This window comes from Drosophila arizonae, chromosome 4 (assembly GCF_054131065.1).
Source record: "Drosophila arizonae isolate 15081-1271.41 chromosome 4, UAZ_ARI_1.0, whole genome shotgun sequence".
NCBI classification, from domain to species: domain Eukaryota; kingdom Metazoa; phylum Arthropoda; class Insecta; order Diptera; family Drosophilidae; genus Drosophila; species Drosophila arizonae.
Window position 1 is genome coordinate 18182536 of NC_142924.1, and position 24754 is coordinate 18207289.

The 24754-nt window shown below is 39.2% G+C and overlaps 10 protein-coding genes across 10 annotated transcripts; 4 read left to right on the top strand and 6 right to left on the bottom strand.

Annotated features, from left to right (window-relative positions):
• Positions 1 to 298: 298 nt before the first annotated feature.
• Positions 299 to 1354, top strand: LOC108614190 (uncharacterized). The gene is made up of 3 exons (XM_018008180.2): positions 299 to 445; positions 501 to 550; positions 612 to 1354. The coding sequence occupies exons 1-3, from the start codon at positions 346 to 348 to the stop codon at positions 1314 to 1316; spliced, it is 855 nt and encodes a 284-aa protein (XP_017863669.2). The 5' UTR covers positions 299 to 345; the 3' UTR covers positions 1317 to 1354.
• Positions 1344 to 1962, bottom strand: LOC108612373 (uncharacterized). Its single transcript, XM_089468955.1, has 2 exons — positions 1862 to 1962; positions 1344 to 1804 (listed from the first exon to the last, which is right to left on the bottom strand). Coding segments are annotated over exons 1-2 (402 nt in total). The 5' UTR covers positions 1863 to 1962; the 3' UTR covers positions 1344 to 1403.
• A 217-nt stretch (positions 1963 to 2179) lies between these two features.
• Positions 2180 to 3262, top strand: LOC108614192 (uncharacterized). The gene is made up of 2 exons (XM_018008183.2): positions 2180 to 2392; positions 2446 to 3262. The coding sequence occupies exons 1-2, from the start codon at positions 2180 to 2182 to the stop codon at positions 3112 to 3114; spliced, it is 882 nt and encodes a 293-aa protein (XP_017863672.2). The 3' UTR covers positions 3115 to 3262.
• LOC108612374 (uncharacterized) lies at positions 3246 to 9399 on the bottom strand. The gene is made up of 2 exons (XM_089468952.1): positions 9251 to 9399; positions 3246 to 5530 (listed from the first exon to the last, which is right to left on the bottom strand). Exons 1-2 carry the CDS (start codon positions 9255 to 9257, stop codon positions 3540 to 3542), a joined length of 1998 nt encoding a protein of 665 aa, XP_089325078.1. The 5' UTR covers positions 9258 to 9399; the 3' UTR covers positions 3246 to 3539.
• On the bottom strand, positions 5625 to 8561 carry Muc96D (Mucin 96D). The gene is made up of 2 exons (XM_089468951.1): positions 8430 to 8561; positions 5625 to 8367 (listed from the first exon to the last, which is right to left on the bottom strand). The coding sequence occupies exons 1-2, from the start codon at positions 8443 to 8445 to the stop codon at positions 5747 to 5749; spliced, it is 2637 nt and encodes an 878-aa protein (XP_089325077.1). The 5' UTR covers positions 8446 to 8561; the 3' UTR covers positions 5625 to 5746.
• An 898-nt stretch (positions 9400 to 10297) lies between the features above and the next one.
• Positions 10298 to 11349, top strand: obst-G (obstructor-G). The gene is made up of 2 exons (XM_018005253.2): positions 10298 to 10445; positions 10508 to 11349. The coding sequence occupies exons 1-2, from the start codon at positions 10332 to 10334 to the stop codon at positions 11288 to 11290; spliced, it is 897 nt and encodes a 298-aa protein (XP_017860742.2). The 5' UTR covers positions 10298 to 10331; the 3' UTR covers positions 11291 to 11349.
• Positions 11350 to 11787: 438 nt separating this feature from the next.
• On the bottom strand, positions 11788 to 13454 carry LOC149269340 (peritrophin-48). Its single transcript, XM_089468953.1, has 2 exons — positions 13338 to 13454; positions 11788 to 13269 (listed from the first exon to the last, which is right to left on the bottom strand). The coding sequence occupies exons 1-2, from the start codon at positions 13363 to 13365 to the stop codon at positions 11825 to 11827; spliced, it is 1473 nt and encodes a 490-aa protein (XP_089325079.1). The 5' UTR covers positions 13366 to 13454; the 3' UTR covers positions 11788 to 11824.
• A 432-nt stretch (positions 13455 to 13886) lies between these two features.
• Positions 13887 to 14481, bottom strand: LOC149269341 (uncharacterized). The gene is made up of 2 exons (XM_089468956.1): positions 14398 to 14481; positions 13887 to 14329 (listed from the first exon to the last, which is right to left on the bottom strand). The coding sequence occupies exons 1-2, from the start codon at positions 14429 to 14431 to the stop codon at positions 13965 to 13967; spliced, it is 399 nt and encodes a 132-aa protein (XP_089325082.1). The 5' UTR covers positions 14432 to 14481; the 3' UTR covers positions 13887 to 13964.
• Positions 14482 to 15782: 1301 nt separating this feature from the next.
• Positions 15783 to 17560, bottom strand: LOC108612376 (uncharacterized). The gene is made up of 2 exons (XM_018005254.2): positions 17402 to 17560; positions 15783 to 17340 (listed from the first exon to the last, which is right to left on the bottom strand). Exons 1-2 carry the CDS (start codon positions 17442 to 17444, stop codon positions 15839 to 15841), a joined length of 1545 nt encoding a protein of 514 aa, XP_017860743.2. The 5' UTR covers positions 17445 to 17560; the 3' UTR covers positions 15783 to 15838.
• A 4308-nt stretch (positions 17561 to 21868) lies between these two features.
• LOC108612377 (peritrophin-44) lies at positions 21869 to 24440 on the top strand. The gene is made up of 2 exons (XM_089467255.1): positions 21869 to 22712; positions 23350 to 24440. The coding sequence occupies exons 1-2, from the start codon at positions 22706 to 22708 to the stop codon at positions 24402 to 24404; spliced, it is 1062 nt and encodes a 353-aa protein (XP_089323381.1). The 5' UTR covers positions 21869 to 22705; the 3' UTR covers positions 24405 to 24440.
• The last annotated feature ends 314 nt before the right edge of the window (positions 24441 to 24754 follow it).

Here is a 24754-nt window from a genome sequence, read left to right on the forward strand (position 1 = left end):
ATATGTCTATATGTATACATGTCTATAAGTCTATATGTCCGATATCAAATTTTAATTATCAATCAGTTTAAAGGTAGAGATATTCTAATAAATCCATATTACTAGTTTAACATTCTTTAAAAACAATAAATTCTATATTTCAATAATCATTATATAGAAAACAATCTGATATTTTCTCTGATTTTTAGTAAAACTCTGACAAATAAAAACAAAAACACTCAAGCTAGATTATGGGAAGCACCAAACGGTTAGCGAGGCAAGGAACAAAGTACATAACACAGATTTATACCATATCACAACAAAGCAATTATCAATATTCCAGAGAACAAAAATTGTAATTAAAAGATGATTTGTCTTGTACCTCTAGGGTATAAAAGTCAACAGACTACAGCCTACGAAGACAGACCAAATTTTGGTGTGAAGAAAGTCAATATGAGATCTTTTAGTAAGTGTTGAAATCGAATACTCAAAAGGAAATATTTCATCTAAAATTCTTACAGTTGTCGTCCTGTTGTTTGCTGCTGCAGTCAGAGCTCAAAGTCTGAAAGATGTAAGCGAATGGCTTGAATGGTTAGTATAAAATTTATTTCAGTAAATTAATCCATTTGCAGCATTGCAAGGGCATTCAATATGATCTAATACCACATCCGGATACCAATGAGAAATTCATTGTATGCGCCTATGATTCGGCCGAAGTGCGTACCTGTGACAAGGAAGATCAGGTGCAGAAGTGTTTCGATCCCATCGACAAGGTCTGCAGCGTTGCTGCTTGCACGGCGCCCAAGCCCGTAGACGAGGACATTGCCAAGGAGATATGCGAGAAATTGGGTACATCGGAGCGTATACCGTCTGTCGATTGCGGCCACTTCTGGATCTGCCTAGCGCACATGGAGCCCGTCTATGTTAGCTGTCCACAGGGCAAGCACTTCTCGCGCTCCGAGCAGGATTGCATTTCGCCAGCCCTGGCCAAGTGCGCGGCCCCTGAGAAACTGTGCGCGTCCAACCTCAACAGCTACGCAGCCGAAAACTGCAATGAATTTTATGGTTGTGCCAGCAAGAAGCTGGTGAAACGCAGCTGCGCCTATGGCGAGGCCTACAATGCGCTCACCGCATCCTGCGAAAAGGACGTCAAGAATAGCTGTGGAGCCTACAGCAAGCCAGACTGCACAGACCCAGCCAATGCCAATGCCTATTTCGCTCACAATGACTGTTCGCGATTCTACATTTGCGTATTGAATCAAGTCTACGAGGGAAAATGCGCAGATGGCTATGGATTCGATAGCTTAAGTTCCAATTGCAAGTACGGCCTCTGCTAAGGCAGTATTCTAATAAAATAATCAATCTATACTATCAATTTCGCATGGTTTATTTATCTGTCGGCATTTTAGTTTAGTTACTCTTGGCTAAACACATATTTTGTCACAGGTCAGCAGCTGGGAGTTCCAGTACAAGTAGCGCGGGCAGCTCTTCACAAATGGCAAATAGTCGCACTGTATGAAACGCGTGCAGTCTCCGGGATAGGGTATAAATGTGCCTAGCTTATCCTTACACAACCCATTGAAGTCTTCCTCGGGTTGGCTTGAAAATTTCGAGCAATTGCTCAGCTCATTGGTGTCACAGCGTTGCAATTGGGCATTCCAGTAGGATTTGGTCGGACAGGTCAGTGCTCGTGTCTGGTAATAGCGATTGCAGTCACCTGGATAGGGCTTATAGGTTATGCCATCTGTCCGGATGCCAGTGAATTGTTCTGCTGCGCTGAAGCTACTCACGAGAGCGAAAGCACAGAAAATCCAAATTTTAAGCACTAGGAAAATAAATTTTATCAACTGACTTAAAAATTAAATAAAACACATTTACTTACTTCTTACTTTCTCTGATGGAAAATGAGAAATGAGAACTTTGCAGCTCTATTACACGGCTTTATATACAGTATACTAGAAGGTCAATTGCGTGAAACGCTCATAACGCTAAAATCAATAATAATATCTAGATAAAATATAGATTAAATAAATTATGTACATAGCCAGAGCTTGACCGGTTAAGTGGCTTTGATTTAACTGGAAATATGTGAAGATGAATTTAAAAGGAAAATATATATTTTAATAACACTTGACTGAGGAATTTATTTTTATCTTAAAGCTAACTAAATGAGCTTAATCAGCCATTGACAGGAGAAATAATGAAGATAGGGCTTAATAAGAATTTGTATAAAAAGGCAGAGCTAAGCATTAAGATCATTCAGTACTTGCTACTAGGCTCAGCTGATACGATATCATCGATCATACGATATTGGTCAATCCTTTCTTTCGAGACAATGAAATTTGCGGTCTTCATTTGCCTGCTTGGCGTTACCTTAGCAACGGGAAACTTTGGTAATGTGGGCATTGGTTTGGTAAGTGTAATCGAAACGATTCGACATCAAGTCTTTAATAATCGCATCTACAGCCTATCTCACTCGAACCGCCCATCGAGACGAGTAAGTGTCCTGCCTATGATGATCCCAATCACAGTGTTATGTTTGCCTATCCCAACGACTGCCGCAAGTACTACGCCTGTGTAAATGGTCGGGCCTATGCACATCAGTGTCCCGAAAATCTCTACTGGAGCCAGCTGACGTATCGTTGTGACTACAGGCAGTACGCCAATTGCGACAATATACCGTATCCGGAGCACACGCAGTACAGCGCCTATCCCGGCGATTGTGGACTATACTTTGAGACGCGTCTGCTAAGCTGCCCGAACAACTATGACTGGAATGATCAACATAAACGCTGCGAGCCGCCACAAATTGCCGGATGCCGGCCAGTACCGCCTCTTAACACCCAGATACCATTTGAGCCGACCGCAGCAACTCCGCCAGCCGTAATCAAGCCAACAATTCAACCAGAGCCCAGTGCACCCATTGATCCGCAAAGTCTATGCATTGCTGCTGCTGGCCAACTGACATATCTTCCATATCCCGGAGATTGTCACAAGTTCATTCAATGTGGTCCAACAGCCTCGGTCCTTACTTGTGCCATCGGCTTGTACTGGAACCGCAGCACCCAATCTTGTGGCTCATCCCAAATCGATTGCCAGCCCAACGAGCTCTCATACTTCTCCAAAGAAGTTTGAATACACATGATATGATGAATTCATAAATATTGACAAGGATTATATAATCAAATATTAATTTGTAATAATAATAATAAAAAACGCTTACTTCATACGCAAAGAAATTAATTGAAAGGTAAATAAATTGCAAACTTTTTTAAATTGTTGATATGTTTATTATCATTAATTTTTTTTTTATAACTAAGTACGCATTTAATTTTTTTTTTTTTAATATCGTTAAACACGAATAGCCTTGTCGTTAATTTGAATTCCCAATCAGAGGAGTCCAACCATTACCGAATTTTAAAATTGACAACCGACTATTTTAACTTCCATCAATAGTCATATTCATAAAGTATAACTTCGACATGAATATTCAAAGCCTGGCCTTCATTTTCGTAGTTTTACTCATTTGATTAGAATTCCAGTTAGAACGGTTTCCATGCTTATGCAATGCAATTAGCCAGTTGTGCGTCCGTGCAGCTCATGACAACTACATTAAACTCCAGTTCATCTGGACAGTCGTAGCCCACAGCAATGGGCTCTTGGCATACAATATATTTGGAGCAATTGTGCGGATATGGCACTAGTGAGCCTTCAGGTTTACCTTCACAGATGTCATTTGGCGATTGATTGGACTCTGTTGTTGTTGTTGTTGTCACAGGTAATTTGGTAGTAGAAGTCAGAGGTTTGACAGTTGTTGCAGTCATGGTGCAGTTGGCATACCAGGGAGCCATGCAGCGCTTGAGTGAAGGACTAAACTCTTGACCCTCAGCACAATTGAAGATCAGTGGATTGGGCGAATAACACTGAAGGAATTTGGTGCAGTCATTGGGATAGGGCACCAGGACACCCTCCTCGACGCCCGCACAAGGATCAAAAGGATCGGGCTGTGGTGTTGGTGTCGTTGTTGTTGTTGAAACTGTCGTAGTCATTGTTGTAGTTGTCGGCAAAGCGGTTGTTGTTGTTGTTGTTGTTGTTGCTGCAGTTGGGTCGTAACTCTGGAGACAGGCGTCGGGCGCTACAGTGCCACCACATTCACCACTGATGGGATCGTAATACTCGCCGATGCCGCAAACGCCCATCATATAGACTTTATCACTTATGCAACGAATAAACCACTGACAATTTTCTATGAATGGAAGTGTATTTCCTTTACCATTTATGCAGATGTCAGGAGCAGGCGTCGGTGGGAGTGGCATCATTGTGGTGCCAATGGATTCGCAATCACTTTGAGCCCAATCTACACACTGCTGCAGTGCTGCACTGAAGAAATATCCTTGAATGCAGTGGAATGCTATAGGCACGGGCTCTACACAAATTATATATTTGCCGCAATTATCTGGATAGTTAACATATTGTCCCTTTGGTACTCCGGCACAAATCTTAGGATCTGGCTGATCGGTTGTTGTCGACGGCTTCAGTGTGGTTGTTGTCCCTGCAGTATTCGGCGCTGTGGTTGTTGTCCCTGCAGTTGTCTGTGGTGCTGTAGTGGTTGTAGTGATAACACTCTCCTGGCACGCTGTGGGCGATACGTTCTGCTCACAATTGCCCGTCGCAGGATCGAACCAAGCATTATATATACAGTCAACAATTACAGACTCTCCGTCACCCAAACACAACAGATACTTGGTACAGTCAGTGACTATTGGATATGAGACACCAAGCTCCTGATCAACACAGCGATCTTGTGGACTTTGCGTTGTAGTTGTTGCTACGGTGGTTGTTGTTTCAACTTCCTGGCAAGCTGTCTTCGACACATCACGTCCACAATCGCCAGTCTTTGGATCGTACCAGGCATTAACTGGACAACTCGCTTTGTAATATTGATCGTCGCCGAGGCACAAAATATACTGTTGGCAGTCCTCAATATATGGGAAGGTAGTACCAGACTTTTCTCCCACACATTTCGTAAATGCTTCGGTCGTTGTTTTTGGATTTTGTGTGGTTGTCAGTGGTGTAGTAGTAGTCTGATCACTATAGCAGACAACCTCATTGGGATCATCGCATACAAGTATAACAGGATTGAAAAGATAATGATCGGGACATGTCTGCAGTACAGCTTGGTGTTCAATGCAAATCATGAACGCATTGCATTGGTCTATCACAGGAAACACACTTCCGTTGGGAACATTCAGGCATTCCGGGTCAGGGATTGGCTTTGCGCTACAATCAACAGAATCGGGCGTGTCACAAATCTGTAGATCTTTGTTGAATAGCTTCCCACTAGAGCAGTATTGGAGACACGCTTTCGAGTCGATACATGAAATGTACGCAGCACAGTCGTATGGATACTCATAAAAGCCATCAGGCAGATATTTGCAAAAATCTGCTTCAACATTTGGGGTTTGTTTTTTGACTCGAATATTTCTAGTTGAAGCACATTGAACAGCAACCGCCAGCGATATGAAAAAAAATCTCCAGCTCCAGTTATAAGCTGAAAAGAGTAAAGCAAAAAGAATATCATGAGAAACTAGAAAATAAAAAGAAACTTTGTTATGTTGATACTAAATTCGAAATACTATATAATATTCGGTTGCCTTTTTTAGGCAGTTGCATAATTTATTTTCAAAATAACATTTCAAGTATAGTTTTCAGTTTATAGTGAGGATCCATCGTTTAAGAGTTCCTCGTTGCTATATTTTGGGTTCATCTAGTGCTGAACACATCCAGTATTCTCAGGTAGATCACAAATTCCCTTCTGGCCATTGAAGTATCTGTCACCGCAGCTGACCTTCAGGGCTTGCTGGTGGCGGCAGATGTAGTAGTCGTTGCAGCGCTTAGGAGAGGCCATGAGGAAACCATCAGGCTTGCCAATACAGTTGATTTGAATTCCATTTTCGACGGATGAGAGGCCAAGCAAAGCCTGAACCACTTCCTTCAAAGGACGACGGTTGGGACGGGCACGAACCGGGTGCTTAGCATTCAGTGCTGAAATGCCTTTATTTGCTTTTGAGCCTGGGCACGGTGTTGTTATGATTGGAGCACAAGCTGTTGTCGTTGTGCTGCACGGAGTAGTCACCGTTGTAGGCGCGGGGCAGGTGGTGGTGGTACAAGTTGTTGTTTTTGTTGTTGTCGTGGTGCAAGTTGTCGTTTTTGTTGTTGTTGTGGTGCAAGTTGTTGTTTTTGTTGTTGTCGTGGTGCAAGTTGTCGTGGTGGTGGTTGTCGTGGTACAGGTTGTAGTTGTGGTGGTTGTCGTGGTACAGGTTGTAGTGGTGGTGGTTGTCGTGGTACAGGTTGTAGTTGTGGTGGTTGTCGTGGTACAGGTTGTAGTTGTGGTAGTTGTCGTGGTGGTGGTTGTCGTGGTACAGGTTGTAGTTGTTGTCGTAGTTGTTGTCGTGGTTGTTGTCGTGGTTGTTGTCGTTGTCGTAGTAGTAGTCGTGGTGCATGGAGTGGTGGTTGTTGTTGTGGTCGTCGTAGTTGTTGTCGTGGTACAGGTTGTAGTTGTTGTCGTAGTTGTTGTCGTGGTTGTTGTCGTTGTCGTAGTAGTAGTCGTGGTGCATGGAGTGGTGGTTGTTGTTGTGGTCGTCGTAGTTGTTGTCGTTGTCGTAGTAGTCGTGGTAGTTGTTGTGGTAGTTGTTGTCGTGGTTGTTGTCGTAGTAGTCGTGGTGCATGGAGTGGTGGTTGTTGTTGTGGTCGTCGTAGTTGTTGTCGTTGTCGTAGTAGTCGTGGTAGTTGTTGTGGTAGTTGTTGTCGTGGTTGTTGTCGTAGTAGTCGTGGTGCATGGAGTGGTGGTTGTTGTTGTGGTCGTCGTAGTTGTTGTCGTAGTTGTTGTCGTTGTCGTAGTAGTCGTGGTAGTTGTTGTGGTAGTTGTTGTCGTGGTTGTTGTCGTAGTAGTCGTGGTGCATGGAGTGGTGGTTGTTGTTGTGGTCGTCGTAGTTGTTGTCGTAGTTGTTGTCGTAGTTGTTGTCGTGGTTGTTGTCGTTGTCGTTGTCGTTGTCGTTGTCGTTGTCGTTGTCGTTGTCGTTGTCGTTGTCGTAGTAGTCGTGGTGCATGGAGTGGTGGTTGTTGTTGTGGTCGTTGTTGTGGTCGTCGTTGTGGTCGTCGTTGTGGTCGTCGTAGTTGTTGTCGTTGTCGTAGTAGTCGTGGTGCATGTAGTGGTTGTCGTCGTTGTTGTTGTTGTCGTAGTTGTTGTTGTTGTCGTTGTTGTTGTTGTCGTCGTGGTTGTTGTTGTGCATGGAGTGGTGGTTGTTGTTGTAGTTGTCGTTGTTGTTGTTGTTGTAGTAGTAGTTGTTGTCGTAGTTGTTGTCGTGGTGGTTGTCGTTGTTTTAGTCGTTGTGCATGGAGTTGTAGTTGTTGTTGTCGTTGTGGTTGTGGTTGTCGTTGTTGTTGTAGTTGTGGTTGTAGTTGTCGTTGTGGTTGTCGTTGTTGTTGTAGTTGTGGTTGTAGTTGTCGTTGTCGTTGTCGTTGTCGTTGTTGTAGTCGTAGTGGTGCATGGAGTGGTTGTGGTTGTAGTAGTAGTTGTTGTCGTGGTTGTTGTTGTCGTAGTTGTTGTCGTGGTTGTTGTTGTCGTGGTTGTTGTCGTTGTTGTAGTCGTTGTACATGGAGTTGTAGTTGTTGTTGTCGTTGTGGTTGTGGTTGTGGTTGTCGTTGTTGTTGTAGTTGTGGTTGTAGTTGTCGTTGTCGTTGTTGTAGTCGTAATGGTGCATGGAGTGGTTGTAGTTGTACTAATAGTTGTTGTCGTGGTTGTTGTTGTCGTAGTTGTTGTCGTGGTTGTTGTTGTCGTAGTTGTTGTCGTGGTTGTTGTCGTCGTAGTTGTTGTCGTGGTCGTTGTTGTGGTAGTTGTTGTACATGGAGTTGTAGTAGTAGTTGTTGTTTTTGGTGTAGTTGTTTTCGTGGTCGTAGTTGTTGTAGTGGGTGTTGGTGTTGTCTTGTCACCGGTGCACGGCGGGGTCGGTGTAACAATTGAAGGAGTTGTTGTTGGCTTATTGTTTTCAGAGCACGGTGGGCGAGTGGTAACGATTGGAGGTGTTGTTGTCTGGCAAGGACTCTGCGTATCCCTAACTGTAGCCGCTTGACGATTTTCCTCAACAGTTTCAACACAGCCTGGATTCTTCAGTACGCAAATTCCCGCTGTAATGTCGAAGAACTTGGGGCAAGTGTACTCCTTATACTCTCCTCGATAACACTCAATAAATTTGGAACAGCTGCCGGGCACGAGAGCTCTCAGGCCATTTGGCTTTCCCTTACAGAATTTCTGGCCATACTGTCGATTATCCACGCTGGCGCCAAGTATGGTGCTTGCAGATACTGCTATGAGCAGTAAAGTTAAAGCTGCAAATTTCCAAAAGTGAGTTAGCTCAACCATTTGGAAGTTCTGCTTTCCGGCGGCTTACCATAAAAGTTACGCATGGTGGTTAGGTAGTAGGTTGTTGCTGGAGTCTCAAGTATTTCCAGAGCCTAGACAGTACTGAGAGTAACTCTTTGTCCACATACTCTTTTATACGTGTTGCAATACTAACAATTTTGCCAAAAATAAACTTTTTCGCACTTCTGCCTCATTAGCAAAGTAGATTCCAGGCTCCATCCTTATCAAATATTGATATCGAGATCTTTATCATTATTTGTGTTCTCTCTTTGCATTTGCAATACCCTGTTTGTGAAGGTCACTAGACCTTTGCCATATAACATTTATTAACTAAAGGTATCAATAAATGACACAGTCTAGACTTACAGATATTCATATGAATAGTTGTAGATAAATGTTGTATGCATAATTATATTGTATTCTTCAATTTATAATTCTATTATAGTAAAAACTTTTATGTGTAGTATCTTCTAGTCAAGCGTCTGAAATTACGTGCACATAGTTGATTTCATTATATCATAACATTTAATAATGATTATTAACCGAAGACCTTTGCAGGTTTTCAGAAATGTTAAATGATATTTTATCAAGTAATACTTAAAATAGAAATGCATTAACAGATTAGATGTACAAATATAAAAAAATTTAAAAAAAAAAAAAAAAAAAAAAAAAAAAAAAAAACGTGCTGTAAAATGAATTAAAATTATATTTTTTACACTTGATAACTTATTAAATTGGCTAAAGGCAAAATAAGCAAATTTATTCATTAAATAGTTCTTATAGTAAAGAAATTTAAATGCAATTCATCTGCGCACATAAATTTCTATAATTGCTTATCAATTTATTTACCTTTCATTTTAATTTTATTTAAATAATAATTAATTATATTTTTATAAATTTTATTTTTGGCACTTTGGGTTTTCTATTCACACACTTCCTATTGTATATTTTCCGAATTTATTTCTTTAAAAAATATTGTTTTTAGTTCCACGGCTTGAAAGCAACTGACTAATATTATTTGAAAAATCCATTTTTTTGACAATATAGCTCCTAAGGAAACTGATAAACAGCCATTACTCATGAAGAGATATAAGCCACTTCAGTGATAATGAATTACGCACGGATAAGATTTAAGAAGAATTTCATTTAATAGTATCATTAAAAAAAAAAATATATATATATATATATATATTTGGTCAAGGGCAGAAACTGAATGAAGCACATGTTTTCTATATTTTAGTCAATATATTTGCTAAATAGTTATGATTCACTGAACAACATGAATATAACAAAAAAATATTTACTAAGATCATTTAGAGATAGTTTGGCCTCACAACTAACCAGGTCTATGATGTCGATATGATCTCAAAACTAAAAGCAATTAATTTGATGGTATAAATATTTATTTAATGCGCATTTCTAGTATCGTTTTAGGCGCTATTTATTTAGTTTTTATTATACTTTCTGACTGTTATCAGAATATGTTCAGCATAGTCTTAGGAGTTTCGTTAAAATCGATTTTTATCAGTCATTATGAAAGCAGCAAATACAGTTGGGGCGAATGATTTCTTTATTTTCAAGGTCAAAATTAGTTAAACATCAAGCTGTCAAAATTAATTTATTTATTTTTTTTTTTTAATTTGTATAAATAAAATTCAATATTCCCAATTCAAAAATATATTCCTTACCCTATTCAATATTTGCATTATATAATTAATATTACACATGAGTTGGGCGCTAGACTGTTTATCATTTGGAAACAAGTTTTTACATTTTTAGCGATTTAATCAATTCTGGGTACTACTGATATGCAAGAAAGTTTGCGTATCAATTACATGGGAAACGGTGCCGATAATATTATCGCACTGTTCAATTTACATATTGGCACTACATAGTCATTCATCATTCCGTCTATATAAAACCCGACTCGATGGCGAGTTCATACAGTTTATATGGGAATTTGATCATGACAGGAGTCATGAAATTTCTAGTGACATTTTGGATAATTGTGATTATCAATCAAATATCTGGCGCCCAGTTAAAAGTAGAATAGATTCAAAGCAAAACGACTCCGCAATATATATTATATGATTCTCCCTCTTACAGGATGATTCCGGATTGAAATCATCGATTTGCCAGGGAAAAAATGGCATTCTAATGCCCATGTTTGGCAAATGTCGGGGATACTATATTTGTAATGATGGCCAAGCTATAGCTGGATCCTGTGATGAGGATAGTCGATTCAATCCTCTCACCTTGCATTGCGACGATGCGGACAATGTAATTTGTCCCTACGAAATATCAGCTGATGACGAAGATGAATCGGACATGGACTCTTCCGAAGAAGATCAATTTGATCAGGATAGTGATGAAGTTGAAGAGCCACCGATTATTATGAAGCCAGTGAAGCGACCAGCCAAACCGTCAAAGGAACCCTATCTGGATATATGTTCAGGCAAACGGAATGGCGTAGCTCTGCCCAAAACAGGATCCTGCACTGAATACTATGTTTGTAAATCGAAAAAACCTCAGCTACGTCACTGCCCAGGTCGACAGCAATTTAGCTCCACTCGCAAGATCTGCATGAAGGCCTCGCTGGCCAAGTGCTCGATAATTCCGGAAGAGCCCCAGCCAAGTCCCGCCATCACGGCCGGCTTCTGCTCCGATGAGAAGCAAGATGCTCTGGTGCCGCATAAAGACGATTGCAATAAATTCTTGCTCTGCAGCAACATGATGTTCTTAGTTATGGATTGTCCGCAAGGATTGCATTTCAATGCCCAAGCCAAACGCTGCGACTACCCAAAGGTCGCACAGTGCAATATCGATAAAAAGGCCACTAAGAAAATTAACCGAAAGCAATTAAATAAGCGAAAGCTGAAAAAAGTATAAATCTTATCTTTCTAAATATATATGTTCTTATATCTGATGCAATATATTAATATCCGAGACTTGTTTTACGACTTGGTCGTTTCAAAGAGACCAATTTAATTAATTTAAGCCGACCTCAAGAAGGACATTTGTTAAATTTCACGATTTATATTACTTATTTTACACTCGATCACAAATCGAAAATCGTAATAATTCTTTTGTGGAATGCCCATCTTGGTATTCCAGCATCCCCCATCTGTATTTGTGATCATAAATCATTTCACTGCTTTACATTTTCAATATATATTACCATCGACAGTCGCCATTGTAAGTAAAGGAATAAATTTATAATCTACACCGGAACGAATACTAGATAAACTAAATACATAATACCATGTAAACTTTCATTTTCAGATCATAAATCTTTTCAAAATTCTATTCATCATATTATACAGTTTCTGGATCTTAAACCATTTTCATAGCTGACCAAATATATTTTTGAAAACTCAGAATGGATGTCTGGGAATGCTGCTTTAAATATGTTTATTAAGAAGTTTAGCAGTCAGAATTATCTGGCCAGTCACACGCGAGAACCTGCTGGTTGAAAACCAAGCCGGCGCTACAGGTGAAGGCAACCTCACACTCACACTGGCATACAATATAGCCACCGCTGCATTTATTCTTGTCATCGACTAACATGGTGCCATCGCGTTTTCCAAGACAACGACCCTTGCTCTCACAGTAGGTGCCGGAGGGGCCGGCTGTGGGTCCACTTGGCGGTGGGCTGCCATCATCGCATTGGACAACATCGGGATAGTCGCATTCCTTGGTAATATTGTTGAACTGCAGATTGTTGGGACAGTTCTGCTGGATCACATTGCCATATAGACATTGAATGAATGCCGAGCAGTTCTTATCGACGGGTCCAATCCAATTGTTAGGCATATCACAGCATTCGGCATCGCAGACCTTGGGAATACAAACACCGTTCTCATCAATAACGCAAGCACCCAGCGAATTATCGAAATAGGTTTGAGCAGGGCATTTTCTCTGGACAAACTTATTATCCACACACTCGTAGAAACCAGCACAGTTAGATTCATCTGGCTTAAGAACGCCATCTTTACAGCCTACTGAAACGCACTGACCATTATCCTGCTCACACTGTTTGCTAGCCGTGTTCCAGTAGTCACCAGAGTTGCAGGAAGCGGAGACATATTGTCCGTTCTGACAGACCAGATATTTGGTGCAGTCCGAAGCATCTGCCTGGGTATCTCCATTTGTGCATGAAGCCTGAGTAACGCACTGACCATTATCCTGCTCACACTGTTTGCTAGCCGCGTTCCAGTAGTCACCAGAGTTGCAGGAAGCGGAGACATATTGTCCGTTCTGACAGACCAGATATTTGGTGCAGTCCGAAGCATCTGCCTGGGTATCTCCATTTGTGCATGAAGCCTGAGTAACGCACTGACCATTATCCTGCTCACACTGTTTGCTAGCCGCGTTCCAGTAGTCACCAGAGTTGCAGGAAGCGGAGACATATTGTCCGTTCTGACAGACCAGATATTTGGTGCAGTCCGAAGCATCTGCCTGGGTATCTCCATTTGTGCATGAAGCCTGAGTAACGCACTGACCATTATCCTGCTCACACTGTTTGCTAGCCGCGTTCCAGTAGTCACCAGAGTTGCAGGAAGCGGAGACATATTCTCCGTTCTTGCAGACCAGATATTTGGTGCAGTCTGAATCATCTGCCTTGACATCTCCATCTGTACATGTGCAGGGAGCTACAGTAACGCATTGGCCATTGTCGTCTTCACATTGTTTGGTATCTCTATTCCAGTATTGTCCGCTTGGGCAGGACTTAAGAACGAACTTTCCCGTACAGCAGCCGTAGTATTGAGTGCAATCGTTTTCGTCCGGCTTGGTATCGCCGACTTCGCAGCAATCATCATCGGCCACGGCTCCCAAGACTAAGGCCATAGCAACGAAGAGGAGATACGCTGCAAGTGGATAGATGAATCAAGTATAATATTGATATTATAGGAGAGAATGAATTTTGTTATCTTACCGAAATTTAAGTTTCTTCGGTTAGCCATTTTCGCACTTTGCTTATTGAACGACTATTACCTTGGTAGAGAATTCGTCGACTGACTTTTTCTGGTCCATGTCTCAGCTTTTATATTTTTCCGCAATTAAAATAATTAAATGCTTCTGCTCAAAAACGGATGCAGCTACCAGCAGATAAAAGGGAAACCAGTGCTACTGATCATATCGAGCATATATTCGAACACAACACAACACAACAAAGATTGCTTATCAAACTTCTAAAAATGTTTAAAAGAAAGTAGGAATTGATGAATCAAGATAACGAGATATATATCTCATTGACCTAAACACTCAATACACAATAGTAGAGAGTATAGCATACTCTAGGGCGAGAAACCAGGAAAATAAATAAAGTCAGTTTATTAAGGAGGGCTTAAAATCATTAAAAACTAAAACTAATCTCACACTATTTTTCCATTTGCCCAATTGTTTTATTTGAGGAGTACTCGAAATTATGTAAATTTGATTGGAATTCCTTAAATTCTTTAAAGGTTTTCCAATTAATCAAGCATTTTTTTTTTATTGTAGCTTTTATTTTATTGCTGTAAGACGAACATGAATTTCTTTTCCAATTTCAATTCGACACCCTTTAAAATGTGGTTGTGCAATAACCTTTGGTATCTCCTACACAAGCCTTGATTGATGTATCAAAGTAAGTGCCATGGGCACATTTCTGACTCACGAACTGTCCCATCACACAGAGAAAATAGGCCGCACAGTTTTGGGGATCGGCTTGAATATCGTTCTCCCTACATTCAGCCGCATCAGATTTACATGATTGCATAGTGGAATTCCAATAGCTACCAGTTTCACAAGTCTTATGAACTAAAGTTCCACCGCAGCAGACATAGTAGCTGAGACCATCGTTCGGATCCTCCTGGGTTTCGCCCTCTATGCAACAGTTTCTGGCTAGCGATGCAATTGAGTGCCATAATAGAATGCCCACAAGGAACACTATATGATAAATTCAAATCCTTAAAATCTCCAAAAGCTTTCTGCTCCTTCACAATTCATATGTATACCGTATTGCTGATGCTGTAAACGTTCGAAGTACATTTTCAACTGTAATTAGCTTGAAGCACGAGTGTTTACTAAACACCTGCCTGTTTCTCTCACCTTTTATATTATTCGCCTATCAAAATAATGATATTTTTTTCCCGTCAGATAATGGAGTCTGATAATATATTACACGACTGACAATATCTAGGGTCTTACAAGACTCCTCCGATTATTTTAATTAATTGCTTAGCTAATTGCTAAAAATTTCCAGTAACATCGGTAAGCAATTTATGGTTTATATTGAACTTTATTACTACCCGGCAAGCCCCTTTTTACCCCTTTCAAATCATTGAGCAAGTAAACACAAAGAGCTTAATCATAATCATATGTAGTTAAAAGCTAATACGTTGATTGAAAATCTCTAGTGGCCAAGCAATAAAACTCTTATCTTATCTAAATCTTTGTTAATAACTGTTATGACCTTTGGAAAATCCAATTAAACTTTTTATAATTTCTTAGTATTGCCTGAAGTAATCTATTCGTAAATGTTTGACTTGCTGTTGTCTGACTAAAGAATCACAGCTGGAGCTATAAGAGGACAAATATATTAAAGTCTAATCGTAAATACAAAAAAATGCGCATATCAACTGAAAACTTATGATAGTTATAATTAATTACTTATCTTCATATTGATTATTTTGAAGTATATTAGTCACATTAATATTATTATTATAAGCTTCGAGCTTGGCTGAATTTAAGCAATTATATAATTGAATTGGTAACAATAAAGAGATCGGGAAATGCTCTGCGGCAGAAAATGTGGACCCGGACGGATGGAACACTGCTACGAAGTACAGCTAGAGCACACAGAGTAATACATATGTATATTGATAATCAACAATTTGCAATGTTTCGCAGCTGGCAGCGTTTTGATAATGGATGAGTATTCTGCAGTCGGTAGTGCCCATTTGAACTGCAATTCATATTTTCAGTATCAGTATTATTATCATTATTAATATTTATATATATAAATATACATATATAATTAAACAAATATTTAAATAAAATAAGTACAATATTTAAAAATAAATTATTATAAATTATTTAAGATAATAAGTTGAAGCACTTACCAGTCAATCCACTACAATACACTGCGACTGTCCGAGTGGAGATCGCCTCTACCACTGATCAAGCGCTTCAAAAAATGAGCCTTATATAGGAGATCGAACCTACTCAAACGCCGTTGAAGCTCGAGAGCCTTGCCTGAACAGTCGGGGCATGTGTATTAGCTCTGTAAATTGAGTAATATAGGAAGAGAGGCGAGCAGAGCTAAATCTACGCCGCTCAGCTCAAGAGCTCGAGCGGCCTCCTACTTCAAACTCAAACATGTTGAGTAGATTGAAAGGAATTTTATTATTTTATTTTTATTTATCATTTATTATTGTTAATTTATTTTTCATTTAATTAAAGAGAGCAGCCGGCTTTGTCAGGATAATTGCAAGTGGACAATTTGGTGTCCCAGTAGAGACCTGGCGAACACTCCATGGGCACTTCGCACTCGCACTGGCAGACGACGTAGCCGCTGCAGCTGGTCAGGGATGGGAAATAGGTGCCTTCGCGCTGTCCCAGGCAGCGGCCGTTGCTTTCACAGGAAATGCCTGAGGGTCCGGCTTCCGGGCCAGTTGGTGGCGAATACGGCCATTCACATTTAACATTTTGGGGATAGTCACAGATCTTGGTCTTGGCATCATAGAGCAAATTATTGGGACAGATCTGCTCTATGGCACAGTTGAAATTACATTTGTAGAACTTGTTGCAAACACCGTTAATGGGGAAGAGTTCGCCCTCCGGCTGGTTCTGGCAAATAGTCTCGGTGTTTGGGCAGACGACATCTGGCACATAGTCCGGCGCATAATCGCACTGATCGGAAGTGGCATTGTAGATCAGACCATCGGGACATATGACAGCGCTGCTGCCACTACCGCCGCCGCTACCACCGCTACCACCGCTACCGCCGTCACTACCGCCATCCGTATTTGGTACATTATCCCAGTCACAGACCTGAGCCGCCTCATTGAATTTGGTATTCGCATCGCAGGGCATGGCAATGGGACACTGGCACTGGCAAACGAAGTAGCCATTGGTATCCGGATCAGCAAACATCTTACCATCCCGTTGGCCGGCGCAAATGCCCTGATCACTGCAAGTGGTGCCCGATGGACCCACCACCTCACCATCATTGTCGTCTGTGCTCACTGGCTTGCAGTCCACGTCCCACGGATAATTGCAGATGCCTTCAATGGGATCGAAGTAGAGGCCGCTGGGACAGATCTGCTCCGTGCTGCAGCCGTGATTGCATTGAATGAACTTCGTGCAGACGCCAGGCAGCTGCAGCAAAGCTCCGTCCGGCTGATTTACACAATCCGGACGCTTGTCGACGCAGAAGGCGGGCACGTCACCACCACCGCCTGGTGGTGCCACCGGACTATCGGTTGGACTGGGACCAGGAGCGGGCTCCGTATTGTAGGTAGTCTCCCCCTCAGACGTCGTCTCATCGGGCACTGTCTCTGTCACACCTATATCCGGGCTGCTGGTGGGGCCGGTGGGCTTCGTGGTACTCTCCACCGGCTGACAGGGCGTAGTCTGCTCCGGAACACTGGGCTCATCGGGACACTGCTCGGCACAACAGGTGCACACACAATCCTCGTCGGCGACCGCCTTACCGAACGGCAAGAGACCCGTACAAACGGCACGCCACTGGAAATCGCATTCACCCAGCTCCGAGTTGAAGTGCAGGCCACGTGGACAGCGGCGAATCTGCGCAACTTCACGATCTTCGCACACCGCAAATCGAGCACAATCCAAGGGCAAGGCCAGACGCGTTCCATCCTCCGCATCGGAGCAAATATTCGCCCATTGCGCCAGCGAGCTATGAGCTCCAATCAGCAAGAGCAAGCCGATTGAGACTGTGTGTAGGTAAATCACGGAATGAATGAATGAATGTATTTAAATCCATTTGCTATTTACCAATTTCTTTCTTGAATTTGCACATTTCTCCTCGCCTGAACATCGAGCGCAACTAATTGCCGTTCGAGCTGGCTCAGTGGCATTTATGGAAGTGGAAAGCAAAAATTTGGGCAACAAATTGTATTTGTATTGCCCATATAGTATATCAAATCAGTAGTCAATCGTCTTGATAATACCAATAAACGTATTTACCTCTTGATTAGTTCTCTTCGCTCTGTTATCAGAGGCGCTTGGGCCCGCTGCATTCATCGCGTGTGTAATTACGCACTTGTTGCGGGATCCTAAAGTCTCTTATCAACAACAACTATCATTGTTGGAAAAAAAAAAAAAAAAACTTCTTCAACTTGGAGCCATGCTCAATATTCGCAAAATGCCGACACTCACAACTTGTTGAAAGCGTTAATTTCCATTCTTCCTCTAGCGATAAGGCAGCTTTCTCACTCTCTGTCTCACCTCATTGATATCAGACACACACTTAACGGTTCATTCATTTGGCAATTGTTTAACATTCTTTTAGCTATTAACTCCATTGTTCAAAAGCACCGATTGCAATCTCTAGGCAAATAATAACATGGGCGCACTTAACTGGTCTTACGCGTTTTTATTATGTGAACTGCAATTAATATTGTACATTATTACAAGTACAAGTCTTTTAAGCTAGTCGGTTTTTCTGATTACAGACAAATCGTAAACTAACTAAACTGATTATGTGACTATATATAATGTATATACAGTCGACGGCATAAGTATTTTGACAAAATGAAATGCGTGTATTGCTGGTTAATTATATTTCTTGTATATAGAAGTTATAGAAACTTTAAGATATGCACAAAATATTTTTGTCACAGCAAATTTATATAAATAAATTCATAAATATGCATTAATTGTAATATGCAGATTCAATACCTAATTAATAAATAAATTTATATAAATAAATTCATAAATATGCATAAATAAATCAATTTAAAATTAATCTATAATTATAAAAAAAAAAAGTATGAAGATAAAAGTTTTTAAATTTATAAATAAATGAAAATAAATTTTGAAAAAATGCGTACATATATATTTAATATTTGAATTTGTTAAATACCAAAAGTATGCAAAGAAATATACTTTTTACGAATTATTGATATAAATTATTAAATATATTAATTTTATAGTATACTTTTTTATTATTTCTAAGGGTGTCTGTTTTTTAAATTTTGATAACCTTGAAATTAAATTTTTTTTCTGACATGATATTTATCGCACCATTGACGAACAACTCATCTAGCAGCAATGCAGTGTGCGTTGTTTCATTATCAACTTGCAAAAATAAAAAAAAAATAAAAAAAAAAACAAGCGTTAAATCCTTCGGAATGCTATTTTTGTTTGTTTTTGAGATGCCAAATTCATTTCAGCAAACTCTTATTTTTAATTAGTTTGCAAGCCATAATTGCTCGCTCTGATTGCTCTTCTGTTCATCATCATCAGCGTATGCAATGTGAAAGTTTCTTTGCTTGATAAATATTGTAGCAATCAAATGTTGATTTCCTTAGAGCTTCTGCAACACTTTCAACATTTCCGCTGTGCATTCTTCATACTGAAGTTTCAGTTTTTGTGTGCTATAAAGCCAAGCGTAAGTGAAAAACTCACGACATTTCTGATTTGAAATTTATTGTAGACTCGTGTAACAATGCTGCTCCAAACAAAGACCAAAACATAACCATTATATCCTGATTTCCCATTGTCAATGGGTTCAGGTTATAATAATATAATATGCGAAAATAAATCAAATTTGGTAAAGTCTGACAAGTATAAATACAAAAAAAAAAAATAATAATAATAATAAAACAGTATGTTTAAAAGAATCTTAAGCTGCGTTTGGTTTGTATGGTCTGTATGGTTTTTTTCTGGTTTAAAGCATTGCTCCTATAATTTTTGTACATAAAGGAAGGTTACAGGTTTAAACGTATAGGCACATTAAAGGAAATATTTACATATTGTGTTTAAAATAAATAGTTAAAAAAAATAATAATAATATTTACAATAAAATAATAATAATATTTAGAGAGATAATAAAAGGAGATATTTGTATATTGTGTTTTTTTTTTTCTTTTAATAATAAAAAAAATATAATAATAATAATAGTAATAGTAATAATAGTAATAATACTAATAAAGCAAAATTAAAAATAAAATAAATAAAACATATAAAATGTAATTTTCAATGGGCTTGGGGCTTAAAAATAAATAAATATCCTAAGGCAAAATAATTAAATACAGAGAGAATGAAAGAGAGATGTGTATAGAAAAGTAATACATATGTATATATGGGTTTCAGGCAATTACTATTGGTATACCAATTATATTATATATCATTTATTTATATATCATTATTTATATATTATTTATATATACAGTTATATTTATGTATATAAAAACGCGGTATGTGCTAATGTGTATAAATCAGATTGTTTTATCATTTTAATTACTTCAGATGCCTTTTCTAACATTATAGCCTTAAAGGGTATTAATAGATCTACTTGACACAAAATAGCTGCTGCCATTGATAGCCAGTTTGATAGGTAAGCGATATTTGCACAATTAAGACACAAAACAAACACATGGACAGAAGCAGATGTCAACTGTATATAGAGAAAAGAAATCGCACATATATAAATATATATGTACACAATATATATGTATGAGGTATGACATGTACTGTTAGCTATAAATAATTATGCACCTTGATGCACAGCGGTGACTGCGGTGAGTGGCTTCCTGCTTTGGGTCGAGTTAGATGGGATCCGCATTTGAAACTGAGACCGAGACAATTCTAATTATTTCTTTTGGAGAAACATACGCTGAGGTACGCTTGAATTAAATTACACCAATGCAAAGAAGACTGAACTAAGCCTTAAGAAAGAGTAGAAGCTGCAGTTGAAGAAGAGCAACAAATGTAAATAGCTTTCGGGGCTAGACGCATGATGGATTTGATCCATGGCTGGCAAAAGTTCGGTTTATGGGTATACATTACATGGTAAGTGTTTGTTGTGCCCTATGTAGGGTATGCACAGACACAAACAGACACGCACACAAACGTATATAAACAGCTATGCATATGCATAGTGAGAAGGAGGACACCGGGTCCAGCAAGGGAAATACGAGTTGATCGACGCACAGTCAGAGCGTAAGGGACAAGCGTACGCTCGGGTCTATTGTAAAAATCTTCTCAGGTGTAACAGGTTTCTCAGATTTAAGCGCAGCGCTGCGCCTGTCGCCCAAACAGTCGTCTGTGACACGTTCGCTCGTCTCGTTATCAGTCGTGATCGCGTTCGCTGCACAAAAAAAAAATTATATAAATAAAAAAAATGAAATAGTGCCTAGATAATATTATCTATTATGCCACACACCCAGCAGACATCAAACACCACACCAGTTCAAATTGAAGAACTGAGATCGATTGGTGCATAGATAACGCCCAAAAAGTCATTTCATTTCAATTCTAGCACCATTCGAAATCAGTGCTTTTTATTGGAACCGATCAACGGTGTATGGGAACAAGTGTCTAACAGTGATCTATGAATATGTTGTGAAAGAAAGTTCTGAACTGTCTATATAAATGTTAATAAACTATATTTATCTGCTGTTATTTATATATATGTATATATATTTATGCTTGCTGTCTCTCTTTTTGTAAGTATGTGAGCCGCGTTCAGGTTCGGAAGCCCCCAAAGTGCAGCGACACTTCGCATTGATTCGAACAGCAAACTACACAATGTGATTCACATTATATATAAAATACATACATATGTATATCTATATGACTTACATATCACATAGAAAATTTCCCAATTCTGGAATGTGATATTTTTTTATTAATTTTTATTTTCTGTTTAGTTCTAAGCACTACCATAAATCAAGAAATTTCGAACTGATTTTGTGTATATAGTAAAAAATTTAATGACTCAATTGTTGAACATTATTTATTGAGCTCAGTTAAGAGGCTAAGAGATGGGTAAGAAAAAGGTATATTAGCTATGGTAGTTTGCATTGCTTTGACAACTACTGTGATTAGACTGTTCCGAGTAGCATGCAGGATATATATTTCATTAATGAAAAGTATTTAAAATATTTCAAATTTTAGTATTTTAAAATTTAATTTAGGGTTGTCACGAAAAGTATATGATATTACTACATTTTATTTATAAACAATAACACTTAAATTAATTGAAATGACATGAATGTCTAATCAATATATTAAAATTCTTCAAAAACTCCAAAAATAAAAATTAAGAAAAAAATAAAAAGTCTTATAAAAGACGCTAAAACAATTTATTTGTTTTAATATCATTTCATTTAAAATTATACAAAAAGTCACACACTAATAAACATCTAAATCAGCTGTAAATTAAAAAATTAATTTTAATTAATTTTAAAATTAAAACAAATAAATAACTATATAAACTATCATTTAAATTTAAATAAATATATCATGTACATATATTTATTTAAATTAAAATTTAAATTTAAAAATTTAAGAAAATACCAACAAGAATAAAAAATTTAAAAATAAGGGAATAAAAATAAATACAATGGGTAAATTGAAATTGTTAAATAATCAAATTTAAATTTAAGAAAAATACCAACAAATTATAAATCGTATATATCAATATATATGTATAAAATAGCCTTCATTAAGTTGAACCTTTCGCTTACGTGCTGGGGCACAACGTCAACATCCTTATCATCTGAAGAGACACATGTAGTAGCTTCACTAATTGAATTATTTACACCTGTTATTAAAGGCGGCAGCAATTTGAAAATAATTACTGTGAACCTTTTATCAATTATTCGGCCACATTGTAAATCAACGTTAGCTAATAATAAATTAGGACAAACCGAAATAGAGTACAAATTAATCATGCCACAAAACACATGTTTCATCAATTCGACATCAAGAATTCCCAATGAAAGAGATACTCAGTATCATTTCTTGGGATTTTCCAGCGATTTCCAGTAACTGATCTCGTAAATATTTCCAGCTAAAAATAAAACGAAAACTTTTGCAAATACTTTAGAGACATCTTCGTACATTTTAGTAATTATCTATCTCTCTCTGGCTGGGGGCGTTCGTCAGGTGTGCATGTGACTTGCCGAATCTTATCTGTTGGGGTGAAACAGTAATTGCTTTCGCATAATATATAGCTCCAACTCGATCTACTGTGAACCAGCTGTGTACGAGTATATAATGCCAAATGATCAAGCGCCCGCAGTTAGTTTGTTGACTTTGTTTACTGTAGACAGAAGAGGCGCTTGAGACATGCAAGGTAAATCGATGGTGATTAAAGTGAATATTATTAGAAGGAAATCGGAGTATAAAGAAAGCCTTTATACAAATGTATGTAACAGACAGAAGGAGGCGTGGCAGTTGCCATAAAGCACAAATATTCTACATCAATTAATTAGACACTGAAGCGTCTGTTCGTGCATCTTTCGATTCACTTCTCCGTTCCGTGCCCGTTAGTCGGTTCGTTATTCCATTCGTTAGTTCCTCTTTTCATCAGTACGTCTATCCATCAGTTCGTCTAACCGTCTGTCTATCTGCTCGTCTCTCCGTCTATACGTATATTTCAACCCGTTAATCTCAGAGCCTATAAATTCTGAAGACTTGACACATTTTTTGTTGCTCTTAAATATCGCCTTGGTTTCAAATCGATAAATACTGTTGTGTTATCGATTACATGCCATATCAAAAACTAGATATACAAAATTATAGCTCGGCCATCTTTAGAGCTAGAGTCTTCAAATTTTTAATAAAGATTCATGTGTGGAATATACAATTTTGATTTTTGTTACATTTTGAATAGCTCCTCCAAATTTCACAAAATTCGGAGCTTATTTTCTTGAGTTTCTTTACTTCTTTATTATATTAAAATTAATTAATTTTTAATTAACTCTTTACAGATTGGCTGCTGATAACGCTGCTGCCGCTGCTGTTGCTGCTGGCATTGGCCCGGTTCAGCTGGCAAGCGGAATACCTGAACGATGGCCAAGACATTTGTCGCCTTTTCGCGGATGGCACCAAATTGCGCAAGCCGGGCTACTGTGATCGTACAGTCATCTGCCAGAATTCCGTTAGTACACCAGGTGAAACATGCACAGGTGACAAACCCTTTTTCAGTTTGGCCAAGGGCTCGTGCCAAAAGACGCTAGAGTCCACGGACACGTATTGCAAATCGCCGTGCACGTCCAAGACCACGGGCTATGTGGGCGACGACTACAACTGTGCGAATTGGCATTACTGCGAGAAGACGAATGAGATTGGCAAGGGTGTCTGTGACTATGGCATGTGGTTCGATCAGACGACCAAGATGTGCGCCTATCCCAAGGACGTAGCATGCAATGTCACCTTCGAGCTTTGCCAAGTGATGCCGGTGGGCGCGGAGACGAGGGATCCGTTGCATTGCAATATGTATTTCACATGCAAGGCGGGCAAGAATACGACAATAGCCTGCCAGCCTGGATTCTACTATGATGTGGCTAGAAAGGGTTGCCTGGAGAAGTCTTGGGTTGCGTGTGAGAAGCATCCGTATCCGGATGAAGTGTGCGGCACCAAGAAGTTGGCGAAGCGCAACAAATTCGTTGCCGATGGCGCCACATGTCGGGGATATTATTACTGTCGGGACTTGGGCTCGGGTGTGCCGGATCCGGATCCAGTCTGGCATCAATGTCCCGTGGAGACGTTCTTCAATGAGAAGCTGCAAGTGTGTCAGGATCGCGCCTCACGCCGATGCGAAGAGGATCGTTGCGATGGCCGTGAGTCGGGCTTTGAGCTGGCCGAGGATCTGGGCTGCCAGCACTACCTTGAGTGCAAAAATGGTGCAATGGTTGCCAAGAAAAAATGCGATGATGATATGTATTTCGATGTAGCTACAAAACAGTGTACCACAGAGAAAAGGAGCTATGGCATCTGCAGTGAATCACCAGATCCATATGATCCCGAAAACTGGACTAAATAAATTACTCAGAGCATTCGCTAGCAATTTATCAAATTAGTCATTAGGTTAATTTACTAAACTCAATTAAATTATTTACAAACAGCAAAGCTGAAGCGGTAATAAAATTATGTTGACTGTTAATATTAAAAAAAAAAAAAAATACTAAATTACTCAAAAAAGCTAAAAGCAAAATGGCAGCTATTCACAATAGTGTTGCAAGTGCATGAAGCAGTACAGATGAATGTGTAAAGCAGTTCAAGCGAATTTCGAAATGTGTTGCACTGCTTGGGGAGACGCTGCTGCTGTTGTTGTATGTGAACTGCTTGAATTGCCTACAGCTGTTGGCGAATTTTTATCCCTGAGCCATTGAA

Coding starts and splice junctions, on each gene's coding strand:
- LOC108614190 (XM_018008180.2), top strand. CDS start 346: ATGATTTGTCTTGTACCTCTAGGGTATAAAAGTCAACAGACTACAGCC. Junction 446..500: donor AGTCAATATGAGATCTTTTA/GTAAGTGTTGAA, acceptor AAATTCTTACAG/TTGTCGTCCTGTTGTTTGCT. Junction 551..611: donor GAGCTCAAAGTCTGAAAGAT/GTAAGCGAATGG, acceptor ATCCATTTGCAG/CATTGCAAGGGCATTCAATA.
- LOC108614192 (XM_018008183.2), top strand. CDS start 2,180: ATGAAGATAGGGCTTAATAAGAATTTGTATAAAAAGGCAGAGCTAAGC. Junction 2,393..2,445: donor GTAATGTGGGCATTGGTTTG/GTAAGTGTAATC, acceptor TCGCATCTACAG/CCTATCTCACTCGAACCGCC.
- obst-G (XM_018005253.2), top strand. CDS start 10,332: ATGGCGAGTTCATACAGTTTATATGGGAATTTGATCATGACAGGAGTC. Junction 10,446..10,507: donor TATCTGGCGCCCAGTTAAAA/GTAGAATAGATT, acceptor TCCCTCTTACAG/GATGATTCCGGATTGAAATC.
- LOC149269340 (XM_089468953.1), bottom strand. CDS start 13,365: ATGGCTAACCGAAGAAACTTAAATTTCG. Junction 13,270..13,337: donor CCGAAGAAACTTAAATTTCG/GTAAGATAACAA, acceptor ATCCACTTGCAG/CGTATCTCCTCTTCGTTGCT.
- LOC149269341 (XM_089468956.1), bottom strand. CDS start 14,431: ATGTACTTCGAACGTTTACAGCATCAGCAATACG. Junction 14,330..14,397: donor TTTACAGCATCAGCAATACG/GTATACATATGA, acceptor TTTATCATATAG/TGTTCCTTGTGGGCATTCTA.
- LOC108612376 (XM_018005254.2), bottom strand. CDS start 17,444: ATGTTCAGGCGAGGAGAAATGTGCAAATTCAAGAAAGAAATTG. Junction 17,341..17,401: donor CAAATTCAAGAAAGAAATTG/GTAAATAGCAAA, acceptor ACCTACACACAG/TCTCAATCGGCTTGCTCTTG.